Below are 24,845 nucleotides of genomic sequence, written 5' to 3'. Positions count from 1 at the left end.
TGTGATATTTTTTGTGCTACTGAATTTCTCTAATGGTGTTATTAAATTCGAAGATTTTGGCGAATAAAGGTAGCAATTTAAATGATTTGATTGAGTCAATTTTAGAGGGAATGAAACTCTAGTGACAAATTCAATGGACAATGGCCCATAACTTAAATTTTTGTATTATTATTTGTCATGGTTTTATTTGATTAATTATTGAAAAAAAAATTAGTCAATTCATGGAACAAATAATACTCTTATTATTTCTAACATTTGGAGGGGGGATAAGGGGTATATATATTACGGGTCTTCAATCTCATATTTTTGTTACCGATAATGTGAAAAGAGTATGAGTATAAAACAACATTACAGACCAATTAATAATATAAAAAGTTATTATTATTATATTTATCATTCTTCCTACATGAACCATAGAGGCTAAACCGGTGCTCACTGCGCACAAGGAGCCCCCTCACTTTCAGAGGTTGCTCCTACACAGCCGCTGGTAAGACTCGATCTCTGGTCATTCTTCCAAAGTTTCACCTCTATGACCAGTTGAGCTACCCATGCGGGCTATATTATATTTATCATAATTCATAGTAAAATCGATTACTTTATAACTAGTCAATGAAAATAATATATATATATATATATATATATATATATATATATATATATATATATATTCAATTACACACTAAGTCAGGAATACTATGCAGTAATTAATCTTAATAAAGAAAAGTAGCAAAAAAAATAATAATAAATTATTTGTTATAATCTTTATTACAAAAAATATTTTTTGAATACTATTAACTTTATTACAATGTAGCATATGTTCATACCAAATTCTGTGCACATACTAAACTAGTTACGTTTTTTTTTTTTTTTTTCTGAAATGAGAACAAAACAAATTGGGTTACAAGTGAAAAGGGGCTAGTAAAAAAACAATCATGAATTTTCAAAATTAACCTTTTTATATTCGTCTAGTTAAGAATATAAAAATTTATAGATGATGAAGCATTCAAGTAATGGAATTATATTTTATTATTTTATGTGAGTGGTCCACTGCTTTTGGAACCATTCTAATAGTGCTCGTATTGTTTAGGAATTAACGACCACAGCAATGTAGTAGTAGTACAGTAGTCGGCAAATTTTTCAGTGTACTCGATTCAAATAGAGTTAATTCCAGCAATGGTCTTCCGACTATATTGATTTTCCAAAATTAGTCCTCGATTTTTAATTTGGACACTTTATGTCAATTGACTTTCAATTTCTTTCCAATTGAGGTCCTTTCGTCAAATTACGATAAAGTTGACTTTAAATGAAAGGGTAAAGTAGTCATTTCATCTGCCTAATGTATAATTCTTCATATTTCTTCCTTGTATACGCGACTTCGGACATCAGATTCACTTAATTGCTTAATCCCTAATTGAATTTTGTTCTTCGAGTGGATTTAGGGATTAAGCAATTAAGTGAATCTGATGTCTGAAGTTGCGCATACAAGGGGGAAATACGAAGAATTATACATTAGGTAGATAAAATGAATACTTTACCCTTTCATTTAAAGTCCAATTTACCTTAATTTGACGAAAGGACCTCAATTGGAAAAAAATTAAAAGTCAAAGGACGTAAAGTGTCCAAATTAAAAGTCGAGGACTAAAGTTGGAAAATCAAGATAGTCGGAGGACCATTGCTGGAATTAACTCATTCAAATATTCACAATTTATATATTTAATGTTCACAATTTACCGTTAGAAAATTCACAATTTGTATACTACGAACACACAATGTTAATATATATGTAATTGATTACCTTATTTTGTGTTCACAAGTTCATTTCAAATACTGCACTCACACAATATTTACAGGTTAGGATTTGATGATCTGTATTTTACTCACAAATTCCCTTTACAGTTGTTATGTGTTTTGATTTAGAAACACAATTTATATTCTAAAAATTCACAATTCCAATACTAAAAATACACAATTTATTGGACCAGTATTCACCTTACCAGGTGGACCCTGGTCCTGGTATGACAACTCTCGTTTAAGCTATTCAATCACAATTATATAATAAGATATACTTTTTTGTACTTTCTCATTTTGTATATCGAATTCAGTTGATGACACATGAGGTAAACTATTAATTTAATTTTTTAGTGTTTAATTTAGTATTAGTATATAAAATTCATATATTAAAAATTACATAAAAATATTATTAAAGAAAAAAAACACTGAATTTCAAAATCGTTAAATAATATTAAAGAAAATGAATAAATAAGAGTTGATTTAACCAATAAATAGTAAATAAGACAGATAAAATGTAATAGAAAGTGATAAAATATATGACACACAGTATAAGTAATAAAATATGCATGTATTACTCTTTTTAATTTTGAAATATGATATTTTTGTATATAAAAATTATTTTCACTTTAGTCTTGCGACTAATATAATAAGTCGTCATTTCCACATTTGGTCTTCATTTTTTTTTTTTTTTTTACCATCACATTTGATGCAAAACTATCAGTTTTTGTCACTAGTAATTCACACTAAATCTCATTTAGAAAATAACCATACCATAATGCATTACATTTCCAATTCAAATCATATCGACATAAACATCTCAACGCTTTTTGGAGAAAAAATATATAATTTTGAATTGAAAATGGGACATATTCCAAGTATTTTTTTTTTACTATAAATATGATCGAAATGAATAAATGTGGCAAGAATAATAATTATTGATTAAATATGAAATAACTTAATAGTTGAGGGGATATAAAGTGAACCCGGCCGGTTTTTGATTTTTTGTGGCCCTGTTCTTATAAATAAATGAGGTCTTACCAAAAGTATAAGCGGAATCTTTAAAATAATATCGTAAAATATAGCAATAAAGTACAAATAAGCCACTGAACTATTTGTGAAAACAACAATTAAGCCAGCAAACTCAAATAACCTCCAAATAAACCATTGAACCCGGAAAAAGGAGCTAATAAGTCATTAAACCTGGAAAAAAGAGCAATTAACATTTTTAACAGGTTAGCTCCAGGATTTTTGTTGACTAGATTGCCAAATGTTTATTTTATTTACATTTTGTTTTATTATAATCTACGTACATAGTAATATACTTTAAAGTAATTATAACCAAAATAGTTTTATCTTGTCGAGATTTGATTGATTTATTTATTTATTATTATTATTTTTTCACTAGATCTTCTGTTTAAAAAATAATAATAAATAAAGAAATTAGATCTAGACAACACAAAACTATTTTAATTGATTATAATTACTTTAAAATATATTACTATGTAGGTGGATTATATTTAAAAAAAAAAACGAAAATAAAATATACATTTGATAATCTAGTCAGCAAAAATCTGGAGTTAACCTGTTAAAAATGTTAATTGCTCTTTTTTTCCGGGTTCAATGACTTATTTGAGGGTTATTTGAGTTCGATGGCTTAGTTGTTGTTTCCCAAATAGTTTAGTGACTTATTTGTACTTTATGACTCTTCTTTTCAGTTACAAAATGGTTTTGCCATGCACAAAGAAACATGGTAGAGTAGATGGAGTAAGGCCACTTCTATGTTAGAGGTTTAAGTTTTGGTGGTTGTGTTTCTTTCTCTTTTTGCTAGTTTTAGCTTAACTTGAACTATGCAACAGTTTAGACTCCCTTTGACTTAATTGTCGTTAGGCTCAAACTCCATGGCTCCATCATATTTAAATATAAAGTTAGCAAATTTGACCATTTTATATCAAGTTGATCAAACCACTAAGATTTTTAATAAACACCCATTTTTATTAGTGTTTTTTTTAATAAAAAATGCTAAAACTTAAAAATGTTACTTAGATCAATATTTTTGACTTGGTGTAAAAAAAAAAAAAAAACAGTATTATAACCATAACTAATTAAGTTATTAAATTATTAAATAAAAATTACTTTGTTACAAGTACATAATATGTTAATTAAATGTATATAATATGTTAACTGTATGTACATAATTTGAATATTTTTATGGACCAGAATAAATGCAAGATGAGCCTTGGTCGTTTATGATATAATTTTTCAATAAACATATTTTTATTAGAAATACATATGGATAAATTATATGTGTAATAACAAATAATAATTAAATCTTGTTAATATAAACATAAAAACTAAGTTAATAATTAATCATTTTAATATAATATAGATTACATGGTTTTTGTTTTTTTGTTTTGTTTTTTAATTTTAATATAATCATAAGTTTAACATTGAACATTAATATTATCGTGTTGATAAATACTAGTTTAAATAATATAAGTAAAATTGTTTTTTTCCTTTTTAATAAAAAGGAATAAGGCTCACATAAGTTATCAAACTGCACATTGTAATGTAATTATGTCACTGAACCTAAAACACTACAATTAAATCTCTAAACTAACCAATTCTATGCAATTCCTCCAATTTGTAGATTTTTTTATCGCCGAAATTTAAAATATTTTTTAATTTTTTTTTAAAAAAGACTTCGTCTCTGGCCACTACTGGATCAGGAGCCCGGTTCTGTGGAAAGAGTCCCCCTTAGAACTGACAAAGCAAGGCCGGTTTATCAAAAAATTTGCACACATTGGAAAATCTTATGGATTTCTGCATTTGGGTGCAAATTGGAATGGTGTGTCTAAGCAAGCTGGTTAGCCTTGTTTCTCTTTTCTGGGTAAGTTGGTTGCTGATAGGCCTTAGGAGGATTGATCAGGTTCCTGAAACGAAACGAGAAGTCTATATGAAGAAACATTCTACGTCTCACAGCCGGAGACGAAGAAACTCTTCGTCCTTTTGTCTTCGGTCATAGAGTCGAAGTTCCTTTTTTTAAAAAAAAAAAATTAATAATTATTTTTTTAAAAATAGTTTAAATTTGGGTTAACCTGTTAAAAACCTACAAATTAGAAGAATTGTATAAAATTGATTAGTTTAAATTCAATTGTAAGTTTTTTAAGTTCAGTAGCCTAATTACATTTGTGCACTTGATGATCTATTTGACCTTATAATTATTATTCCTAATAAAAATTATGAAATGAACAATAAATTAGGGATGAGTTCTACTACATGTACTCATAAATCTTACTCTTTAAATTTTACTTTTCGATATGGTAAATTCTGATAAGCTATGTTTTTCATGTGGATCCCAATACAAGTGTTTACATCAAAATTTTGTATGTAGAAGTACAAATTGAGTGTGAAAATGAGAGTACACTATCATTTTCCATTAGGATAGAGATGACGACTTCAGTTTGACTCGTTTACTTTTTCGTCAAAATGGATACGGATGACTAACTAACGCGTTTCCAATATGGCAATTACTCCAATGGTAATAACCGTCCCAGCAATATAAATATAAATATGTAATTAATAAACCAAATCACCTGTCCGGCCTCATAGTTTCCGCGCCATCTGACTCACTGTGTACCCAACCACCCGCACGGGTTCGTCTCCGGCCTCCGTGTCTCTCTGCTGATCCAGAGGCGATGCTGGCCAGGGAGATCATCGATCCCTCCGACAACATCTATTACGCCGCCTCCATCCAACAAGTATGCCATTTCATATATCTGTATGCCTATTCGTTTATGTATGCGTTGATGAACGTATGTGAAAATGGATGCATGGCTTTGGATTGCATTGAATTGAATTGAATTGAGGATTTCCGTCTTATATATGATTCGTGCGGTGATCTATGGAGTGAAATTTAATCCGATTACTTGCGTTTGTAGTCAATCGAACCGTTTCAATTTGATTACCAGCTTTGAGGATTGATTATAGCGTTAATTAAATTCGAATGTTTGGCTAATGCTTTGAGCAATTCAGCTGGCTTTGCTCTTATGAATTTTGAAGCATATTATTGTTTTTTAAAAAAAATGTGATTAATGTATTCTAATTTGAATGGTTTGCAGTTGCTCATTGATTCAAAATCATTGCATTGAATTGTGAGTTGGTGTTTTGTGTTAGGGTTCAGCGAGTATGACTCGGAGTAATATTAGGAAATGGAGTACATCCAACAAGTCAGATGATGTGGGAATAGCGTGCTTGAATGATAAGGTGGCAGTTAATCCAATGCAGTATGCTTCGGATTGGATTAACAATCAATTGAGGCAGATCAATCAAGGAAAACCTATACTCACGGTATTGCTTACTGTCTAATGGTTGAAGGCTTTGTAATATGTGATTCTAATGTGGAGTTTTTTTCAATAGTTATTTTTATTCATTATGCCTCGTGGAATTAATTTTTAAATGATTCGGCAATGTGTTTTTTTTTTATCTAATAATTTTAATTCAACTTATTATTTTGGTAGTGGCACAATGAATGATAAGGTTGATGGTCAGTGGGGTAATAAAAGTTGTGTGTTTGATTTATGAACAAAAAATAGCTTTTGAAATCTTCCATTCTACTCGCTCCAGCCATTTATATTCCCACAATAACATGCTATGCACTTGATGCTTTTATAAGGCAGGAAGGAAAAGGTAGTCTTATTGTTTCTAAATCTTTAATGAGATCTCAAAATAACATTTGTTATTATAAAATTGGAGAAAATAATTGCATTCAGTGCTTCTGATGCTCTCTTGAAAAAACTACAAGGTCAGTGATATATTGATATGCTTTGGCCCCAAGAAATACTGAAATAGATAAGCAAACTTAATTTATTAGCTTTATACTGAAATTTCAGTTTCCAATATAAGCCTACCAGATATATTATTTTTCACTACATAAATGCCCATCTGTAGGCTGATTGATGTTGGCTCCTATCCTTCTTAAACAGAAATCTTCTTTTCGGAAGCACGATCACGATGAAGAGCCTGCCACAAAAGTTCAACCTCTTATCAATTATAACAAGGTATGAGAAGGAGCAACTGCTTTTTATTTAGATGATTATGTTACTACATGTGTTGCTTGCATCCATCCATGAGTGAAAACCTTCTAGCACTCAACTTTCTTGGTGAATATCCTATTAAATCCTTTTCATAACATGCTTGCCTGCATCATATATGAGATCTAAACAAATTAATTCACAATACAGAAACAGCTTTGAATCATTGAATGTCATCTGAGGTCTAGGTAATGGCTGTCATATTCAAGAGTAAAACACAGAAAATTGGAAAATGAGTTGGTAATATGAGGGAATAAGGAAGGGAAATAATACTGTGGTCCACCCTGTTGGAGATATCAAATAAAGAAGAATACTCTATTATACTGTAAGAATTTATGGTTAAAAGTATGCAATTCAAAATTTAAGTTTAGTGAGTTTGAAAGTCACATTCAATTTTAGTTTGAGCAAATGGTTTACACTTCATTCTTTTTTTTTCTTTCTTCTTTTTTAACTGTTATCTTTTGTTTTTTTCACTTGCAGTTTGACAATGTTTCACTAGTATGGGGCAAACCACGTCAACCTTCCATGGGGCCGCAGGAGGTAAAGGGCTTAACTTTTTTGCACATTACAATACTTTTGGGAATTGTTAATGTGATAGACACTTCTATTTTATCATAAAGTCATCATTTTGAGATCCGCTCCTGGGTCTCTTATGTTGCAGAAATCATACCCTTTGATTATTTGTGTAATGTGCAACTATGGTAGTTGACAAGGACACAAGATAAATCCACAGTATCACTCTCAGTTTCTGCCAAGCCTTTTTCTCCTATATGGATGTTTATCAATGCACGTTCTCAGTCAAAACTTGTAACCAATATACAACCTAATAATATGGAACCATTGCTTAGACATGATGTTAGACTGGTTTGTAGAGAAAGAGAACTACTTAAGAACACTCAATATGGAAACAAATTAGCCAACACAAAGCGTGGGGACATGATTTTTTGTGGGAGGAAGAGAAGAATTGTAGGGAAAATTTTTTGTTCTTGAATAGGTGGTGAAACAACCCAGAACTGCCTTGAACAGGATCCATTACTAAACCTCCTATAGGTGGTTTGTTATGGTTTCTCGTGCCACAGAACTGAAACCAGTGGTTCAAGAACCTTCATCACCCCAACTTGATTAATCTTTTTATTTTTAAATTTCTTTCTTTCATTTTTTCCTGATTTATGCTCCTATGCAGTGGGCCACTTTCTTGGATTCTGAAGGAAGAGTTATGAACCCCCAAGCACTGAGAAAGAGGATCTTCTATGGGGGGCTTGAAAATAGCCTGCGGAAAGAGGTTTTCTTTTCTTTTCTTTTATTTTAATGTATAAATCTGCTCTGTTTTTTTTTTTTTTTTTGGTTTTTTTTTTTTTTTTTTTTTTTTTTTTAAAAAAAATTTCTTATATTTATTTATTTTTTTAAATTCGATGTAGAATATATACTTATATGTTTAGTCAAGGTTGCAGGTATGGAAATTCTTGTTGGGATACCATTCATATGATTCAACTTATGCAGAAAGGAAGCTTCTTGCTTCAGTTAAAAAGTCAGAATATGAAACCATAAAAAATCAGTGGAAGGTCTGTTATTCTCTTAGCTATGGTTCTTTCGGACTTTAGTCCAAGAAGAAGTTATGTAAATCACTTCTTATTGTGGTCAAGGATGGTTTAGCAGTATCTATGTAAAGATTAGTAGTTGATTGGGTTAGAACACATTGTTTCATACTTTATCAATTTTGCTTTCTTTGGTTGCTTATAGAACACAGTAGTATGAGAAGAATCTATAAACCATAAAGTGGTATTGACCTGAAAAAACCAGGATAGAAGAACTGAAAAAGTTGAAGCAAAAAGGAAAAAGATTGAAGGAATGGGAATCAGTAGAACTCTCCTATTTTCTCCAATCTCAGATTAGAATAGCTGTACCTATAGCTATACTATGCTTTAAAAATCTTACATAAGATGTGTTGCAAGAGGGCATACTTTCTTGGTAATTGTTTTTTGGTGTTGCTTTCAATATTTGATGCTGTGCACCATGCTTTATTTTAGACGTCTAGTACTATGCCCTTGTTCTGTGAAACAAGCAAAGATTGTTTCTTATTTCAGTTGTATGTGCTAGTTAAAACCAATTCAATTACATTATGCCATGTAATGAACTGATGTATAGTCAAATGATTGTCTGTCAGATAAACATTTGGAGAAACCCTATCATATTTTATATCAATTGGTGCCATAAATATTCAATTTCTTCCCCTCCAACTTGTGATGTTTTTTTTTAATTGGATTTATTTTTGGACATCATGTTCCTATTTATTATTGAGAGAGGTGGGAGGTAGTTGTTTCCAGAATATAGTTATAAACCAGATATAATTACATGATGTGATCTATTGAGACACTAAAATATTCGGCTAATGTGATGTTCTGACTTATAGAATGTAATTTTTTTTTAAAACTTTTTATACTGTGTTGTATATGTATTGTTTTGCATACCTTGTTATCCATGAACTCTCTCCTATGCAGAGCATCTCAAGAGAGCAAGCCAAGAGATTTTCAAAATTCCGGGAAAGGAAAGACCTTATTGATAAAGATGTGGTATGCAACTATGCATTGCATTTAATATCTCATCTCCTTGACATTTCCCCAACTCTACTTGACTCAACTAAGCTTTGACATCAATCTAGCTGGGTTGGCTACTTAGATTCTAGTTTTCATTCAGACATTCTATTAAGTGCTAAAATAGTCATCCCTTGAGCTTAATTATTTCCATACTAACTAACCTATGGTTTTATATACATCGTCTTCCAACTTATATTGCCACCATAGTATCATTGTTTCTAACTGCTGCATCCATATAAAATCTTGGTTCTTTTCCACCCTGCAATTGTGCAATTTAATAGAAACTGTTAGAATTTTTCTTTCAACTCCTGAGTTTTTTACAATCACTTAAAACACATGTTGCAAAGGGTTTGATGTTTTTAATCCCCAGAAACAACCTTAAGCCGTCTGGGAAAATAAAAGAAAAGTAAGATAAGATTGTTTACATCTTCCTCTGCTATTACTACATGATGTGGATTGTGGAAGCCTCAAGCGGTAGCTCTGACCCTTATAAAGTTTTGGCTGTAACTCCCCTGTCACTATATGACATGGGAGCCTTGATGATAAACTTGAGAAAGTTCATTCTGTCCAATTAATTGTCTTTTTTCTTCAATTTAGTGGTCTTCAAATTGCAGTGCATGTACTGAGTGTAGTTATACTCAGTTTGAACCTATCTCTCTCCAAAGTGTATACCATGCTTTCAATATTTGCCTCGTGGTTTCTTTAATTTAATAATGAGGGGTTTATCTTTGTGAAAAGGCACACACCATGAAACAGCATCTTGAATATGTGTAGTTAACTCATTGACATTAAAATGAAAAGGCAACTATTTACATAGTAGTATTTAACCTTATTGTACACATGGTTGCAATAGGCGCTAGTCATTCAGTAGAGTAGCTCCTACCGCCTAGGCGGCTAACTAAAAAAAAAAACAGTGCACGTGTGTGGGTGTATGTCATATTATATATATATATATATATATATATATATATATATATATATATATATATATATATATATATATATATATATATATATATATATATATAAAAATAAAAAATAAATAAAAATTAGCAAGGCCGACTCAGTCGAGTTAACTCATCTAACTTGGCCGAGTTCGCTGCCAACTTGACCGAGTTGGGCGCCGAGGTGGCCGGCCGCCTAGTGGGTAATTTGCCTCGGCCTAGGGGTGCCTAGCGCCTAGGCCGATTTTTGCAAGAGTGATTGTACACCAGCTGCAATAGGATGGGCGTCTAATTTTCTTTCAATTGTTCTCACATTGTAACTATCCTCTCATGTGTCCTTTATAAATTTAATATAACTGGGGTACTTCGTTTTCCCTAACACCTACTGCATCACAATACCTATTTTGGTACTCCGTAATATGGTTTTTCTATGGTGGTAGAAGTGTATGGGAATCTCTCTTCTTTACCTGGTACTTTTGAAGTAATCCATTTATTAGATAAATAGGGAATATAAACCAAACTAGTGTTTAAAATTTCTGTGAACCTCATTGTCTTGAGTTCTACTTTGATCACTATCTTCTGAAGTTCCACAGCATAGCTTATCAACTTGAACACTTGATGCCTTTAGAACTTATGCAGTCTTGGATATCAATATTTTTTTGAAATAGGTACTGTGGTGCACTTTTTTCCGTTCCTCTGATATCTGTTCTGTTTTCAAGATCATGTTGGAAAGTTGAGCTTCCTAACTAAAGCATATTCCATAACTTTTTCATACTCATTAGGGCATTAAGCCACAAGATTCATCTTTCTCAAAACATGCAAACATATCAACGTAATTTCTCTATCTCAACATCACATCACTTCCTTTCTTTTATTGTAGTTAGTTCATAGCACCCTCTCATGCTGCTTGTTTTGCCCTACTAGCTAATCTGTATATCCAATAATCAATATATGCTTCTCTTTTTACAATTGGGAAAATTCCTATACCTATACTTTGCACTTTATCATTGCAGCACCACATTTCTTTTGTTGGGGTCCAATACCTTTTGATTCTCTTAATATTTTCTGGGTCACCTTTTCTACTACCTTGCTATTGTTTCTTACCAGTGACAACAGGATTGTAATGACTTTTATTCTTCTTCTGATTCTTTCTTTTTGTTTTCAATTTGAAGGTGAGGACTGATAAGTCAATCTCATTCTACGATGGGAATGATAATCCTAATGTGAATGTTTTACGAGACATATTGATGACTTATTCATTCTACAACTTCGATTTGGGTTATTGTCAGGTAACATAATTCCCTTTTGTAATTTACTTTTCCTTGCTAATTAATAGATTCGGCACAGTTATAAACTATTTGGGGGGTTGGGGGTTGCTTCGTTTGAACATTGGAATTGGACCAAATATATAGTAATCAGATTGGATTTTAGTAAACGCAACATATCCATTTGTTAGTAAACAGGAATTAGAATCAGTATTTAAATTGTTGGTAGCGATTGAAGGAGATGAAGTGGAGTAGGAGTCATTAATTACCAAAAGTTATTGATGGGTGATTTGATTCCGATTCCGAAGTATTAAAATCAAGTAAACAACTAAACAAGCTCCTCAATCACTTTGGGTTCTGATTCCAGTATCAAAAGTAACAAATCAAATGGCCCCTTGGCCTTAGTATTCATATGTTCTTCTAAAGATGTCAATTATATGCATATTTGTGTATCAGTGGCTTTATTATGCCCCCTCTGACAAAGTTCACATTATTAGTCCCCAAAATTAGAGTAGTCTCAATTTCATTCCCATACTTAATGACAGTTATTGCTTTTCCTCTTTTCTTAATAATTGAAAATAATATGTGCTTTTCCTTTTACTCATAGGGCATGAGTGATCTCCTTTCTCCTATATTATATGTTATGAGAGACGAATCAGAATCTTTTTGGTGCTTTGTTGCACTAATGGAGCGACTTGGACCAAATTTTCAGCTTGATCAAAATGGAATGAACACTCAGCTTTTTGCACTATCAAAGGTTCTCCTCTCTCTCACTCTCACTCTCACTCTCACTCTCACAGACACAGAGCTGAGCCCACATGCATTACATCACATCTAGTATTGCATATGAAAATTTATTTATCATCTGATATTCTGATTGATCTGATCAATTTGGTGTTGGTTTATGTTTGAGTATACATGCAATCATGTTGACAAAAAGAGTAAGCTTGGATAGAATTTAGACAGTACCATTCCGTCACTATTCTTAAATTTTACCATTTTCTTTGTCCAAGAAATGCACATTCAACTTGCTATTTTTTATGCTGAACTGTTGCAGTTGGTGGAGTTGTTAGACGGCCTGTTGCATAATTACTTTAAACAGAAGGACTGCTTGAACTATTTATTCTGCTTCCGTTGGATTCTCATACAATTCAAAAGGCATGTGATACCATTTCCTGATTTTCTTTATACAAATTAAAGTTCCATTTGCTTTAATAATATTTATTTCCATTTTGAGATAAACTAGTTGCTCTAGTGAAGAAGACAATGTAGTGCTATGCATCCATTCCTGTAAAGTTATAATATGTGCAGTGGTGCTAATGGATAAAGCTATTTACTGTTCTGAAAATGTGTTCCTTACTTTATTAAGTAGAAAGAAAATAAAACAAAAGAATAGGAAGATAATGGTAGAAAAGAACCTATCAATGAATCATTAGATCTGAAGATTTCAAGTCAATCCGTGGTTTCCAATGCATATGCATATTCTTTTTTACATTTTGTTGTTCTTGCTTGTGGGTAGCAGTTGTGGGAGTCTGAAAGTAGTACCTTCGAAACTGTGAGTGTAGTTTCTAGTGGGAGGTTTTGATCTTCAACTAGATTGTATGCATGTTACTAAATGTGTTCCACCTTGGTGAAGGTTAAGTTGTCTGGATTGTATGCCTGTTACTAAATGGCATTCTCCACCTTGGTAAAGCTTAAGTTGTTGGTGAGGATACAAATTCATGTTTTTATGTTTTATCCTCAACAAGCCCCCAGAAAACATGGAAATATTTTGTTAATGGGTAGTGCTTCAATTTACTTTTCTAGGTCTCTTAAATTTGTCTCGCCTTTGATAGGGAATTTGAATTTGAGAAAACACTGCGGTTGTGGGAGGTTTTGTGGACACAGCATTTGACTGAGCATCTGCACCTTTATGTATGTGTTGCAATCCTGAAAAGATATCGGAGCAAAATAATCGGAGAGAAGATGGATTTTGACACTCTACTGGAGTTTATAAATGAGCTGGGTGGTCATATTGACCTCGAAACAACCCTTAGGGATGCAGAGGCATTATGTCTTTGTGCTGGTGAATATGGTGCTGCTCGCATCCCTCCTGGAACTCCACCCTCCTTGCCTATTCAGAATCTTCTGCTATTCTCTCAAGAGGATGATGATGTAATGTAAGCTGAATTTTTGTGGAGTAAGACTTCTAACATGATGGGGCATGATAGTTCTAGGCTCCTAGAAAATCATTGGGGTATATTAAACCATTGTAAGTATATGGTTTCAATAATTTCTGATTGAACCGGATCAACTTTCTTTTGTTAATTAGGAATTGCCATTTTGTATCATTTGTTGAAATGCATATAAAATTATCTGCAGTTGGTAATTCTGATTTCTGTTTGTAAAAACTAATTTGCCCGTTTGAAATGCCATGGCTATTTTTTGTTGTTGTTGAAGGATTTCCTTTACAGTGTATATATACAGCAAAATTCCTTAGTGTATTGTTATTGTAGCAGGAAGCAGACTTGAGTAATAAAGCTTATACTGAAATTCAAATTCTACCATTAATTGTTCATCTCTTGGTACATGAATAGAATGGTTTCGCAACTAAGCTGGTGCGATTTTCTTTAGCTGATTAAGCACCAGCTCGGGCACGAAACCCCTATCATGACTGTTAATACAATCTCAGGCAAATCTCATACTTTTATTTGTTGGAAACTCTTTAGCTGGATTTATAGCAGGAATGGGTGGATGCCATCAAGCAAGGTTTCATCTCCAGTGCTTTGGAATGCATCAAGCAAAACGTCGTCCAGGATGGGAATCAAAGGCACATCTTCAAATATCCAAGGCAAGTTGTTTGTTGAAATTGATGAATTTATGTTGCAGTTTTCTATTCCCATATGTTCCATCCATGAATTCATGATTGAATCCATTTCATCTTCTTGTTTGCTAGAGCCATCAACCAGGTTTGGGTTTTCCATGCTTTGTGTGGGGATGGATGCTGAAATGCTGTCATCGTCTTTGGGAGTTATTTTCATCCTCTTGCCTCTACGAGACCTCTTGTTCAAATGGGTATTCCAGAAATTCTTGACTTCATTGTCGGTTCGGCCAGGAAGCCTACCTGCAATTAGTGACCATCTGTGCAGAAAAGGAACACAGAAACTCACTGAGAATTTGTGATTAACAGGTAAGGTGTTGATTTTACCTGCATTTTTAGCTTGGGCAAAATGTCCATTTGAATCCCGTTTGGTCATTTAAAAATTACATATTAATATCAACTGATCAAATGGGTTGCAAACAATCTATCTCATCCATTCTTACTTTTTTGATACACAACAGCATATTTGGTCCTCCTTAACAACCTTTCCAACTTTTTTTATTCAAAATATTTCCAATCCATCTTTGGTCTTCCCCACTTAATTGTTAATTCCAATAGATTAATTGAAAGCCTATTTTTTCCATCAATCCGACTTTTACCTGCCCAAATCTAATCCAAACCCCCATTGGCTACGTATATCTTTAGTCAAAGTCTTAATTATTATAGTCTTAGGTAAAAATAGACTTGACTTGACAATTAAGCTCACTGACCGGTTGCCAAGAAGTTTATGCATTCTGATGATGAGGTCTTTTTCGTCTTCTGACATCATACCACGTTTGATGTTTGGTCTAAGGTAATTTTTCCACCTGAGCCTGCAGCTCTTTCCACTTCTCATCAAACCTGAAACACAGTGAAACTGATGAACATACCAATATGTCTAAAGAAGTTGATCTGTGTGACTGTCAATTGGTCTAGTTACACTATATATCCATAAGGACCTTAACTAGTATGCATGGCTACAATGTATTTTTTTTTTTTTTTTTTTTTATAACAGATAATGAATGCATTCAATTAAGGTAATGACAAGCTGAGTAGATTAAACACATTTATATATAGTGAAAATTGTATCACTTCTAGAGATGGAGAAAGACAATTACCCGATTTCTTGGAGATGGTTGCCCAATTACCCTCCCCATGTGTTTCAACACATTTCTTCAGTGTCAAATCCTCTTCTGGAGTCCAAAAACCTCTCTTCAACCCTGCCTTCACTTCTTTAGCCTTCATTGGATTTGAGTCCTCTGAAAACTCAACTTTTATGGTGAAATCTGACAGTGGATTCATGATGAGTTAAATATATAGATGAAAGTGCATGGGGGGGATGTTTTGAGTTTGAACGGTAGATGATTACACGTACTAGAGGCCGGGGCCCTATGTTGATTCACTTTTGTGCTTTCTTTGCTAGCTACTTTTTTGATCTTGAAGTAAAGCTCATTTCTGCTCCACTTGTTAACCCCACTGAATCTATCCACATCTGAGATAAATCTTGCTAATATACTACGTAGGACCGACACAACTGAACATGCAATGCTAGCAAGTTTTCACTATAACACGTTTCTTGTTTCTGTCTGTTTTTAATCTCAAATAATTATACATACTCTGTAAACACGTTTGTCACGTATTAACCAAGAAATAAGAAATGATATACATTGCTTCTGCCAAAGACCTTGTGGTCGAGCCACATAAATGTGGCTCTCTTAAATGAGAGATCACAAGTTCGAATTTCAGTGGGGGCATTGACTCTTTGTGCTCCAGTAGGTTGAAAAAGTAATATACATTGCTTCTAATTTAAACCAAAGACCTTGTGGTCGAGCCACATAAATGTGGCTCTCTTAAATGATAAATCACAAGTTCGAACTCCAGTCGGGGCATTGACTCTTTGTGCTCTCCAGTAGGTTGAAAAAGTAATATACATTGCTTCTAATTTAAATAATGGTATTAATTAGCATCTATTGTACATTACAGTTTTCCACAGTGCTTTATACACGAAAAGGAAAACTCCTTGTTTAGAAGACTAGAAGAGTTATATTTCTTCCTTCCTCTTTCATGACAAAGTGAAAAGTATAATTATATGCTTAAATATATATATATTTTTTAAATAAAAAAGGAAAAGATGGGGGTACATGCATTATATAAACCAGTATATATTGCTATGACAATCTCCTTTATTTGCTTTAGTTTCTGGCCATGCACAAATTACAGCTAATTGTAACACTTCTATGTACTATACTTTTTTTGCATAGAATTTTTTGAAAGAAGTGATTTGTTCTTATTTTCTGTTTCATGCCCCACGTGCATGTGCACATGTAGTTATCATTACAAAATTTAACTAGACATAAATAAATAGATGGCATTAATAAAATTGTTTGCAAACTCTGTCATGAACTCGGGATCAATGTTCAGAATTAAGTATAATATTCATTAACTTTTAATTAAATATTTAATATCATATTTGATTGAACTAAAAATGTTAATCAGATCAGATGCATTAATTAATTTGGTGCTGTAGTTAGGGACTTAGGGTACTGTTTTATGAGGGGGAAATAAACCCCACTCAAAATTTAGGCATGAGTGAGGGTAGTGTGTAAAAGTGGGACATGTCCAAAAGGTGATGGGTACTTGGTGCATAAATTGAAAGTGATTGAACACATGCTGCGTATTACACCAATCATGAAGCACAAAAGTACTGTTCATTCCCTTCAATCATTGATCGCAAAAGCACTAACTTATGTCTGGTTTCCACATTGTTCACAAAGACTTCAGATCAGAGTTCATTAATATCCAAAATTGCATTGATTCATGAAGCCAACACTAAAGTGTCATTCAAATTAAACCACCAATACTAGAATGATTGACACCAGTACTCTCATCTTCCTGTGGCTATGGCAAACCCCCCTAGCTAAATGGTGATTTGCAACTTTAGTATAGAGAGTTTGCTTGAATTTTATTTTATGCAAAGGATATGACAAAGATAGTTAGACTAGCCACATCCCTGAAAGGATGAGCTTTAATTTCAACATTAACACGTTACATTATTTATTTATTAATAATTTTTTGTTCTTGCAATATAATGAAAGCCGTTCAAACCTTAAAATGTTTGCATTAACACATTACATTATTTATTTATTTATTTATTTATTGTTCTTGCGGTATAATGAAAGCCTTTCAAACCTTACCGGGATGTTTGGTTGGAGGGGAGGAATTATGTGGGAAAGGAATTGTAATTCCATGGGAGTTGAATTACTGGGAATAAAGTGAGAATTTAAATTCCAGTGTTTGGTTGACAGGAATAGAATTACTGGGAATTTCAATTTCAATGTTTGGTATACATGGGAATTGAAAGGGAATAAGTAGTATAAAGTCAAAAATGTCCATTATTGTTGTTAGACATTAATTTTAGGTTAAAAAAGGAGGGGCAATTTTGACTAATCACTATCTTTTTTTCCCAGGAATTAAAATCCCGGGGGGGACATGGGATTTTAATTCCATGAAAATGGGGGAATTGCAATTCCATGGAATTGCATTTCCCTCCAACCAAACTACGGAATTTAATGGCCTTTGGAATTAGGTGGGAATTAAGTGGGAAGGGAATTTAAAATCCCTTCAACCAAACACCCTGTAAAATGTTTGCATAACTTGAAAGGCATACAAATTAGAGTTTTGGCACAAAGTTTTTTAAATGTTATTATTATATCGTATTTTAAAGAAGTTGAGATTTCAAGGATATAGAGAAAAATAGTGTTGAATTGTAAATGTTATAATATGTCAGTAGGATCAACTTTTGAAAGTGAGAGAATTATGGATAGAGATGTCAATCGTATTCAAGTTGACTCAATAAGATAAAAAAAAAAAAAAAAAAAAAAAATTATAGGGTTAAGACACAAAAAATTAGCTCAATAAGAAAGCTGTGCTAGTCAGGCCAACTAGTTTAGTCTAATTAGCAAGAGTCACACCCTACTATATGATTAATTTGATATATGATTCAAAAATAAACTCAACTCATCCAAATATTTTTCCCATATATATAGGAGTGAGTTCAAATAATAACTCATTTGGTAAAAAGTGAAGTTGATCTTAGTTGCCTATCAAGATCAAAATTGAGTTTCCCAGCTTACACCAGAGTAATCTTCAGCCCCCAAAACTCCTACCCAAGAGACAAGAGTAGTAGTCTTTGTGCACAAGGGATCCATCTCTAGCTCCCCTATCATGCTATTGGAGTGGTGACTTTAGGTCAGGTGATTTACCACTCGAGCTAGCCCCGCTGGACATCAATTTTATAATTTAAAAGTTTACAATATTTATAAAAATTACTCTATTATTTTCCCCCTTATTTTTTGAAAACTCTCAACTTTTTATATACCCAACTAGATGAATCAGATCAATCATCACTTTTTACCTAGGAAGATGCTTTCACATGAACCCTCCCCCAACCACCACCACACACAATATTTTTCTTCTTTTTTTTTTTAGTTTAAGTTTATATTTATTCATATAAAAGATGCTACTTAAAAGTTTAGAACCTTAATTTTAAAATGTCAAAAATTTTATTAGCTGAACTCACCAAATAAGCGTGATAGTTTGAGATTTTAATATTAGAACAAAATATTTTGAACCCAAAAAGAAAAATCAATAAATTCAAATCGAAAAACCTAACAGCCAGATATGATTAGCTCGAAACAAAGCTAACTTGCTTGATTGACATCTCTATGTAGGGATGTAGATAGCCTTATAGTTAGGCCAATGGCCTCTAGCCATGGCGTCATCCTTGACCAAAAGGACCCCCCCACCCCCCAGGCATATATAACATTGTAGTACGTATATATTCCATATATTCTTGAGTTATATTATATAGAGAAAAGGGTCAAATAGGTCATAAAAAGTTAATTAATTACGTCCATAAATTTATAAAGTTGTAATAAAATTCAAAAAACAATTAGTGACCTGCTATTACATGTTACTAGGGTTCCGGTCAACATTTTGACAACCTCAGACTGACTCTGGCGACATTTTCAACAACAAATCAATTGACGACCACCGTAGAGGCAGTTGCCTTCTCCGGTAGATGGCAACAACGGTGGTTGCTTTCTGTCGGAGAAGGTAACCCACGAGTTGCCTTCTCGGAGAAGGCAACTCTGTTGATTCAAAATCGACCAACAACCTAGAATGGTCGCTCGTCGATTTGTTGCAAAAAATGTCATTGGAGTTTGTCGAAATGTTGATCGGAACCTTAGTGACCTGTAATAGCCGGTCACTAATTGGTTTTTGGGCTTTATTGCACTAAAATAAGATGTTGATATGTTTAGTTGCAACTTTAAAAAGTTTAAGAACCTAATTGACTTTTTTAGGTAAAATTTGATGACCTATTTGACCATTTCCCCATTATTTAATATAATCCTCAATTTGAGAAATTTTTTTAAAATAGTAATTATGTTGTTGTCATTATCTTTTTAAAATCCAAAAAGATAAAGAAGAAGAAGATGGAAGATAGTTTTAATTAGTAAACTAAAAGTTTCCATTTCCTTTAGAAAAGCTATCTAGCTAGGTAGAATTAAAATAATCATAATTATATATCCATCCCTACCTCCAAGTGAATTTGTGGTGTGATGGGGTGTGGGACTTGGAGGAAGATGATAGTGGGTTTTGCAGAGAGCACAAATTGAAGAAAGTGTACACTAAGTTTGTCGCTTTTAGGCTGGCATGTTTGGATTTTTGGTATTACGATGATACATTTTTCCCTTTATCTTTTCCCAATCATCTGCACAATGATATTCCCTTGTTTCCTATACTCAACCAAATCTTTCCGTCTTTATTAATCTTTTTCATGTTTCACCACCTCCATTATATATATTTACTGTCTGTAACTTATAACATGGAAGATAGATTATAATGATGCTGCCACATATATATATAGCCTTAGCTTGTGGATAGGGATTACACCAAAGCCTACCAAACTGTCAATAAAGATCAGAGATTCATATATAGTGGGCTGGTCTTATTACAAAGCCATTCTCATCAGATCAGGTTAATTGTACTGTGTTGCCCCCACACAGTTTTGTAATTGAGACATGCATAATGAGATGTAGTACGCCAAACAAACTTTATTTTCTGAGAGGCATTAAAACATCTGAGATATTTAGATGCATGTTTGCTCATTGCATTGCCATGTTAATTCTCACATAGTTTTTTTGTGTTGAAACGAACATATATTGGGTATAACAAAAAAGCTAGGTTTTAATGAAATCATGCATGGTCTGTTTAATTTATGTGTTACAATTCAAACTCATAAACAATTTGCTTAATAAATGTATTACACAACATACATAAACTAACTAGCTTGTTAAGTAACCGGGTTAATTAGTAAATATGTCAGGATAAGTGTAAACCTATGGAAAATAAAGATTTTAGTCTCCAATTATGAGAAAATAGTTGATTCAGTTTTTCAATTATTACTGTCTTGTGGGAAAACAGTTGATTCAGTTTTTGAATTACTACCGTCTTCGCATTTATCTCTCAATTATAATCTCGGTGGTAGCTAGATATAATCCTTCAATGACAAATTTTGTTAAGCATCAATGTTTACTCCTCAATTGGAGAAAAAAAAATGGGAAGACTTAGAAATTATAAAAGTAATAACCTTATGGAGTTAGGACTTTGAAGAGCAAATTTCTATATTTATAATAAAATTTGTCATCACCAAGGAATTATATTCACGTCCAAGATATATAATAATTGAGAAACTTAATATGGAGGCCTTAATAATTGGGGGCCAAGTTAACTATTTCTCCATAATTATATTGAGGGACTAATTTAAATTGTCACTTTCCAGGTAAACATATTTAACATTTTACATTCTAATATTTACCATGCCTTTTGGTGTATGTGATAATGAAACATTTTATATTCATTAACTGCTCATAAGATGTGAATATCATAAGGTAAATTTGCGAGGAAATGCAATATCATTTTTTAACTGATAGAGCAAATTAAATATCATGGCAACATGACTAAATAAACTTAGCATAAAAAGTAGGTACAACTAAACTAGTTGGAAGTATTTGGGCTATATACTCTTTCTCATTAAATTAATAAAGGTTTGGTTGTCAAGTCATCCAAATGTTGATCACCTTCTTCGGCTTTAATTTGTTCCCTTTGGGAAAAATCTATTCTTCATCATGCCTAAAGCCTACAAGATTGCAAAAAAGCTAAGTTATCATGATATTCTATCCTATTGATTTAAAAGCATTTGGCCTTTAACATTTAAGACATACAATAATTGTTACCCATCTAAGATACACATATATTCATTTTTATGCATTTGAGAATTGAGACTACTAATCATTACAAAATCATGTACTTTTACCTATTCTCTTTTATTTTTAACTACTATAATATTTAATTTTCTATTTTAACAAATATTATTTAAATACGATATATTGATTTTTTTTTTCATTTTTTTTTGTGATGACAAAAAAAACCTGCATCCACTACTCAAAGAGTGTATGCATTGAGTAAATTAAATCTCACTCTTACATAATAACGCGCAAACTCTCTCTGTTTCAATCCAAGATATGATGTACAACTTTTGCTTTCTTTGTTTTCTCATTAGGTTCAAATGTTTGTGCACCAATTGACATTAACTTAATTTTTAGCTCCTTACAAAGATATTTTTAATGAAATGTATACTATTTTCTTTCAAGTGTATTCCAATAGAATAAAAATTAATTAGATGTTTATAATATTGTTTGAAATTTAATTATTAGTAAAAAATATTCAAATCTTTATGCAACAATTTTAGTCCAACCTTTTAAAGTTGGTAACGTAGTACCAAAATTTAAATGTTTGGGCAATTTTAACATTTTTTATTTTGACTTGATCATATCGAGTCCTCCCCTTCTATTTTATTCATAAAAAAAGAAAATATTATCGAGTCCTATTTAGAAGAGTTCACTCCATGAACTAGGGTTATGCAAAATCCAAGGAATTCGATGAACCCGACCAACCCGAAACTCGAGGATCTGTCACATTATTGAAACCGAATCCGACACTAGTTATCTGATCCGTTTTGCTATTGACATCAGATAATGAAAATTGGGTTGGGGGTATTAAATATTCCTCTCGAATATGTGAAACTGTTATTCAGTTTCATTTTATATACACTGTAGTTTCATTACAACACAATTAAAGTATCATTTCTATATAACTACAGTTCATTTGACAATATACATTCAATATGTGAGACATATTATTCAGTTTTTTTTTTTTTATATACATACTGTAGTTTCATTTCAGCAAACTAAAGTATTATTTGAATTCAACTACAGTTTTATTTGACAATATACATTCAATATGTGAGACATGTTATTCAGTTTCATTTCAACACAACTAATATATCATTTCAATTCAATTACAGTTTCATTTGATAATATAAAAATAATATGAGAGGCAAGTTATTCAATTTCATTTTAGATACCCTATAGTTTCATTTTGTTCTGAACACGCAAAAAATATGAGATTTGTTAAAATTTAATGACTCCCATTTTCAAACCATGGTCCACCATATCAGGGCTGGTTTTCTTGGCTGTCAAGACTCAAAAGGCCCAAGAACTTTTTTTTTTTTTTTTTTTTTAAAAAAAAAAACAAACAAACAAAATAAAGCAAAACCAGGATGAAGAGGTATTGCATTTCAGCAAAAAATTTAGCGATGTAAGTAAACAAATTTCACGGCATCGTCAAGTTTATATAGATAACCTATTGGTCACATGTGAAATATAGTTTTTTTTTTTTTTGAAAAACATGTGAAATATAGTTTAATTTCACATTCTTTTTTTTTTTTTTTTCAAATTTAAGAGTTTAATTGAAATTTTTTTTAAATTAATAACTTAATTACTGTTTCGATTATAATTGAAGTATTTATTTAATTCTTTTTTATTTATAATTTTTATTGGGGCAGCCCAAGCCCATGGTACAGTATGGCTGTCAAAGCCCAATATTTTGAGTTAGAGTACACTAGTCCCAATAGTTATGCTATCAATCGTTATATCCTACACCACGGCGCACATAGCACTGTGCGCCGCGCGCCTCCCAAAATGACGTCGTTTTGGGGTCGTGTTGGGAGGCGCGGTAGGAAGTTGTTGAGATTATGTGTATTCGTTCACAACGTTATGTGTATTCGTTCACAACGTTATGTGTATTGGTTCATACAATTATGTGTATTTTTTATACAATTATGTACATTGTTTTTATACAATTATGTACATCCGAATCAGAAAATTTGTGTGTATTATGTTAAGAGTTGATGTGTATTATGTTAAAAGTTTATGTTTATTATGTATTATGTTAGATTATGTGTATTATCTTTTAAAAAGAGTATGTATATTTTGTTATAACATTATGTGTATTCATGTATAACATTATGTGTATTCAAGTATAACATTATGTACATTCTTGAACAGCGGGTTTTTTTTTTAAAGAAAAGCCTACTGCCATTCACTGGGGCGGGAAATTTCAAAAAAAAAATAAATAATTAAAACGACGTCGTTTTGCATCTGGGCGCATAGTGCAATGTACGCCGTGGTGTAGGATATAAATTGCCTTATGCTATGCAACTGTGTGCACCATGCACGGTGCACACGGTTGCAAAACGACGTCGTTTTGATTAAAAACGCGCGTCCCATTTAAAAAAATTCAGTTTCGATTCCCCTCAACAGCATTATGTTGTTCATTCATTATGGATTTTTAGTTCATTCATTGTGAATATTTAGTTCATTCATTGTGGATATTTAGTTCATTCATTCTGGATTTTGTGTTATTCATTCACTGTGGATATATAGTTATGAATTTGTGGATATATAATTCAAATTATGCACACAAAAAATGCTATTACCAGGAATCGAACCTAAATTTTTTTATTTTTTAAAGTGGGACGCGCGTTTTTAATCAAAACGACGTCGTTTTTGCAACCGTGTGCATCATATACATGGTGCAGACGGTTGCACAGTATAATTTGCGCACTAGTCCAATGTCCAATTCCTGCGTTGGATATGTTTCTGCGATTTTGTATACTTTGAAAAAATGGAGAGAGAAGACGTGAGTTATGTGAATTTATGGCAATAGAATATTGTGGATTATAATAAATAGTACATTTTTAATATATTAAAAGTACATTATTTGTGTATAGAATGTACATTATATAAAATAATATATTTTCAGCATTCAAATAATGTATTGTTCTGAATATAATATATATTTTTATATATTAAATGTACATTATTTATATACCGAATGTACATTATTTGATAGTAATG

The 24,845-nt window shown here is 32.1% G+C and overlaps 2 protein-coding genes across 3 annotated transcripts; one reads left to right on the top strand and one right to left on the bottom strand.

The window, feature by feature from the left end:
- The first annotated feature begins 5,314 nt into the window (after positions 1-5,314).
- Positions 5,315-14,122, top strand: LOC109178800 (TBC1 domain family member 15-like). Of its 2 annotated transcripts, XM_019328365.1 has the most exons (11): positions 5,316-5,549; positions 5,965-6,138; positions 6,774-6,848; positions 7,362-7,421; positions 8,065-8,163; positions 8,333-8,443; positions 9,380-9,451; positions 11,592-11,708; positions 12,292-12,441; positions 12,742-12,842; positions 13,520-14,122. In XM_019328365.1, exons 1-11 carry the CDS (start codon positions 5,487-5,489, stop codon positions 13,845-13,847), a joined length of 1,350 nt encoding a protein of 449 aa, XP_019183910.1. In that variant the 5' UTR covers positions 5,316-5,486; the 3' UTR covers positions 13,848-14,122. The 2 variants fall into 2 exon arrangements, with proteins under 2 accessions (XP_019183911.1, XP_019183910.1); XM_019328366.1 differs by lacking the exon at positions 8,333-8,443 and having other exon boundaries at positions 5,315-5,549.
- Positions 14,123-14,145: 23 nt separating this feature from the next.
- On the bottom strand, positions 14,146-16,100 carry LOC109178801 (transcription factor MYB82-like). Its single transcript, XM_019328367.1, has 3 exons — positions 15,642-16,100; positions 15,255-15,384; positions 14,146-14,804 (listed from the first exon to the last, which is right to left on the bottom strand). Exons 1-3 carry the CDS (start codon positions 15,823-15,825, stop codon positions 14,399-14,401), a joined length of 720 nt encoding a protein of 239 aa, XP_019183912.1. The 5' UTR covers positions 15,826-16,100; the 3' UTR covers positions 14,146-14,398.
- Between the last annotated feature and the right edge of the window lie 8,745 nt (positions 16,101-24,845).

This window comes from Ipomoea nil, unplaced genomic scaffold (assembly GCF_001879475.1).
Source record: "Ipomoea nil cultivar Tokyo-kokei standard unplaced genomic scaffold, Asagao_1.1 scaffold0869, whole genome shotgun sequence".
NCBI lineage: Eukaryota > Viridiplantae > Streptophyta > Magnoliopsida > Solanales > Convolvulaceae > Ipomoea > Ipomoea nil.
Note: the sequence above shows the minus strand (reverse complement) of the source record. Positions and strands in the feature narration are given on the sequence as shown.

Coding starts and splice junctions, on each gene's coding strand:
- LOC109178800 (XM_019328365.1), top strand. CDS start 5,487: ATGCTGGCCAGGGAGATCATCGATCCCTCCGACAACATCTATTACGCC. Junction 8,164..8,332: donor AAAATAGCCTGCGGAAAGAG/GTTTTCTTTTCT, acceptor TCAAGGTTGCAG/GTATGGAAATTCTTGTTGGG. Junction 12,843..13,519: donor ATTCTCATACAATTCAAAAG/GCATGTGATACC, acceptor CGCCTTTGATAG/GGAATTTGAATTTGAGAAAA.
- LOC109178801 (XM_019328367.1), bottom strand. CDS start 15,825: ATGAATCCACTGTCAGATTTCACCATAAAAGTTGAGTTTTCAGAGGAC. Junction 15,385..15,641: donor AACCATCTCCAAGAAATCGG/GTAATTGTCTTT, acceptor ACTGTGTTTCAG/GTTTGATGAGAAGTGGAAAG. Junction 14,805..15,254: donor CATAAACTTCTTGGCAACCG/GTCAGTGAGCTT, acceptor TTTTCTGCACAG/ATGGTCACTAATTGCAGGTA.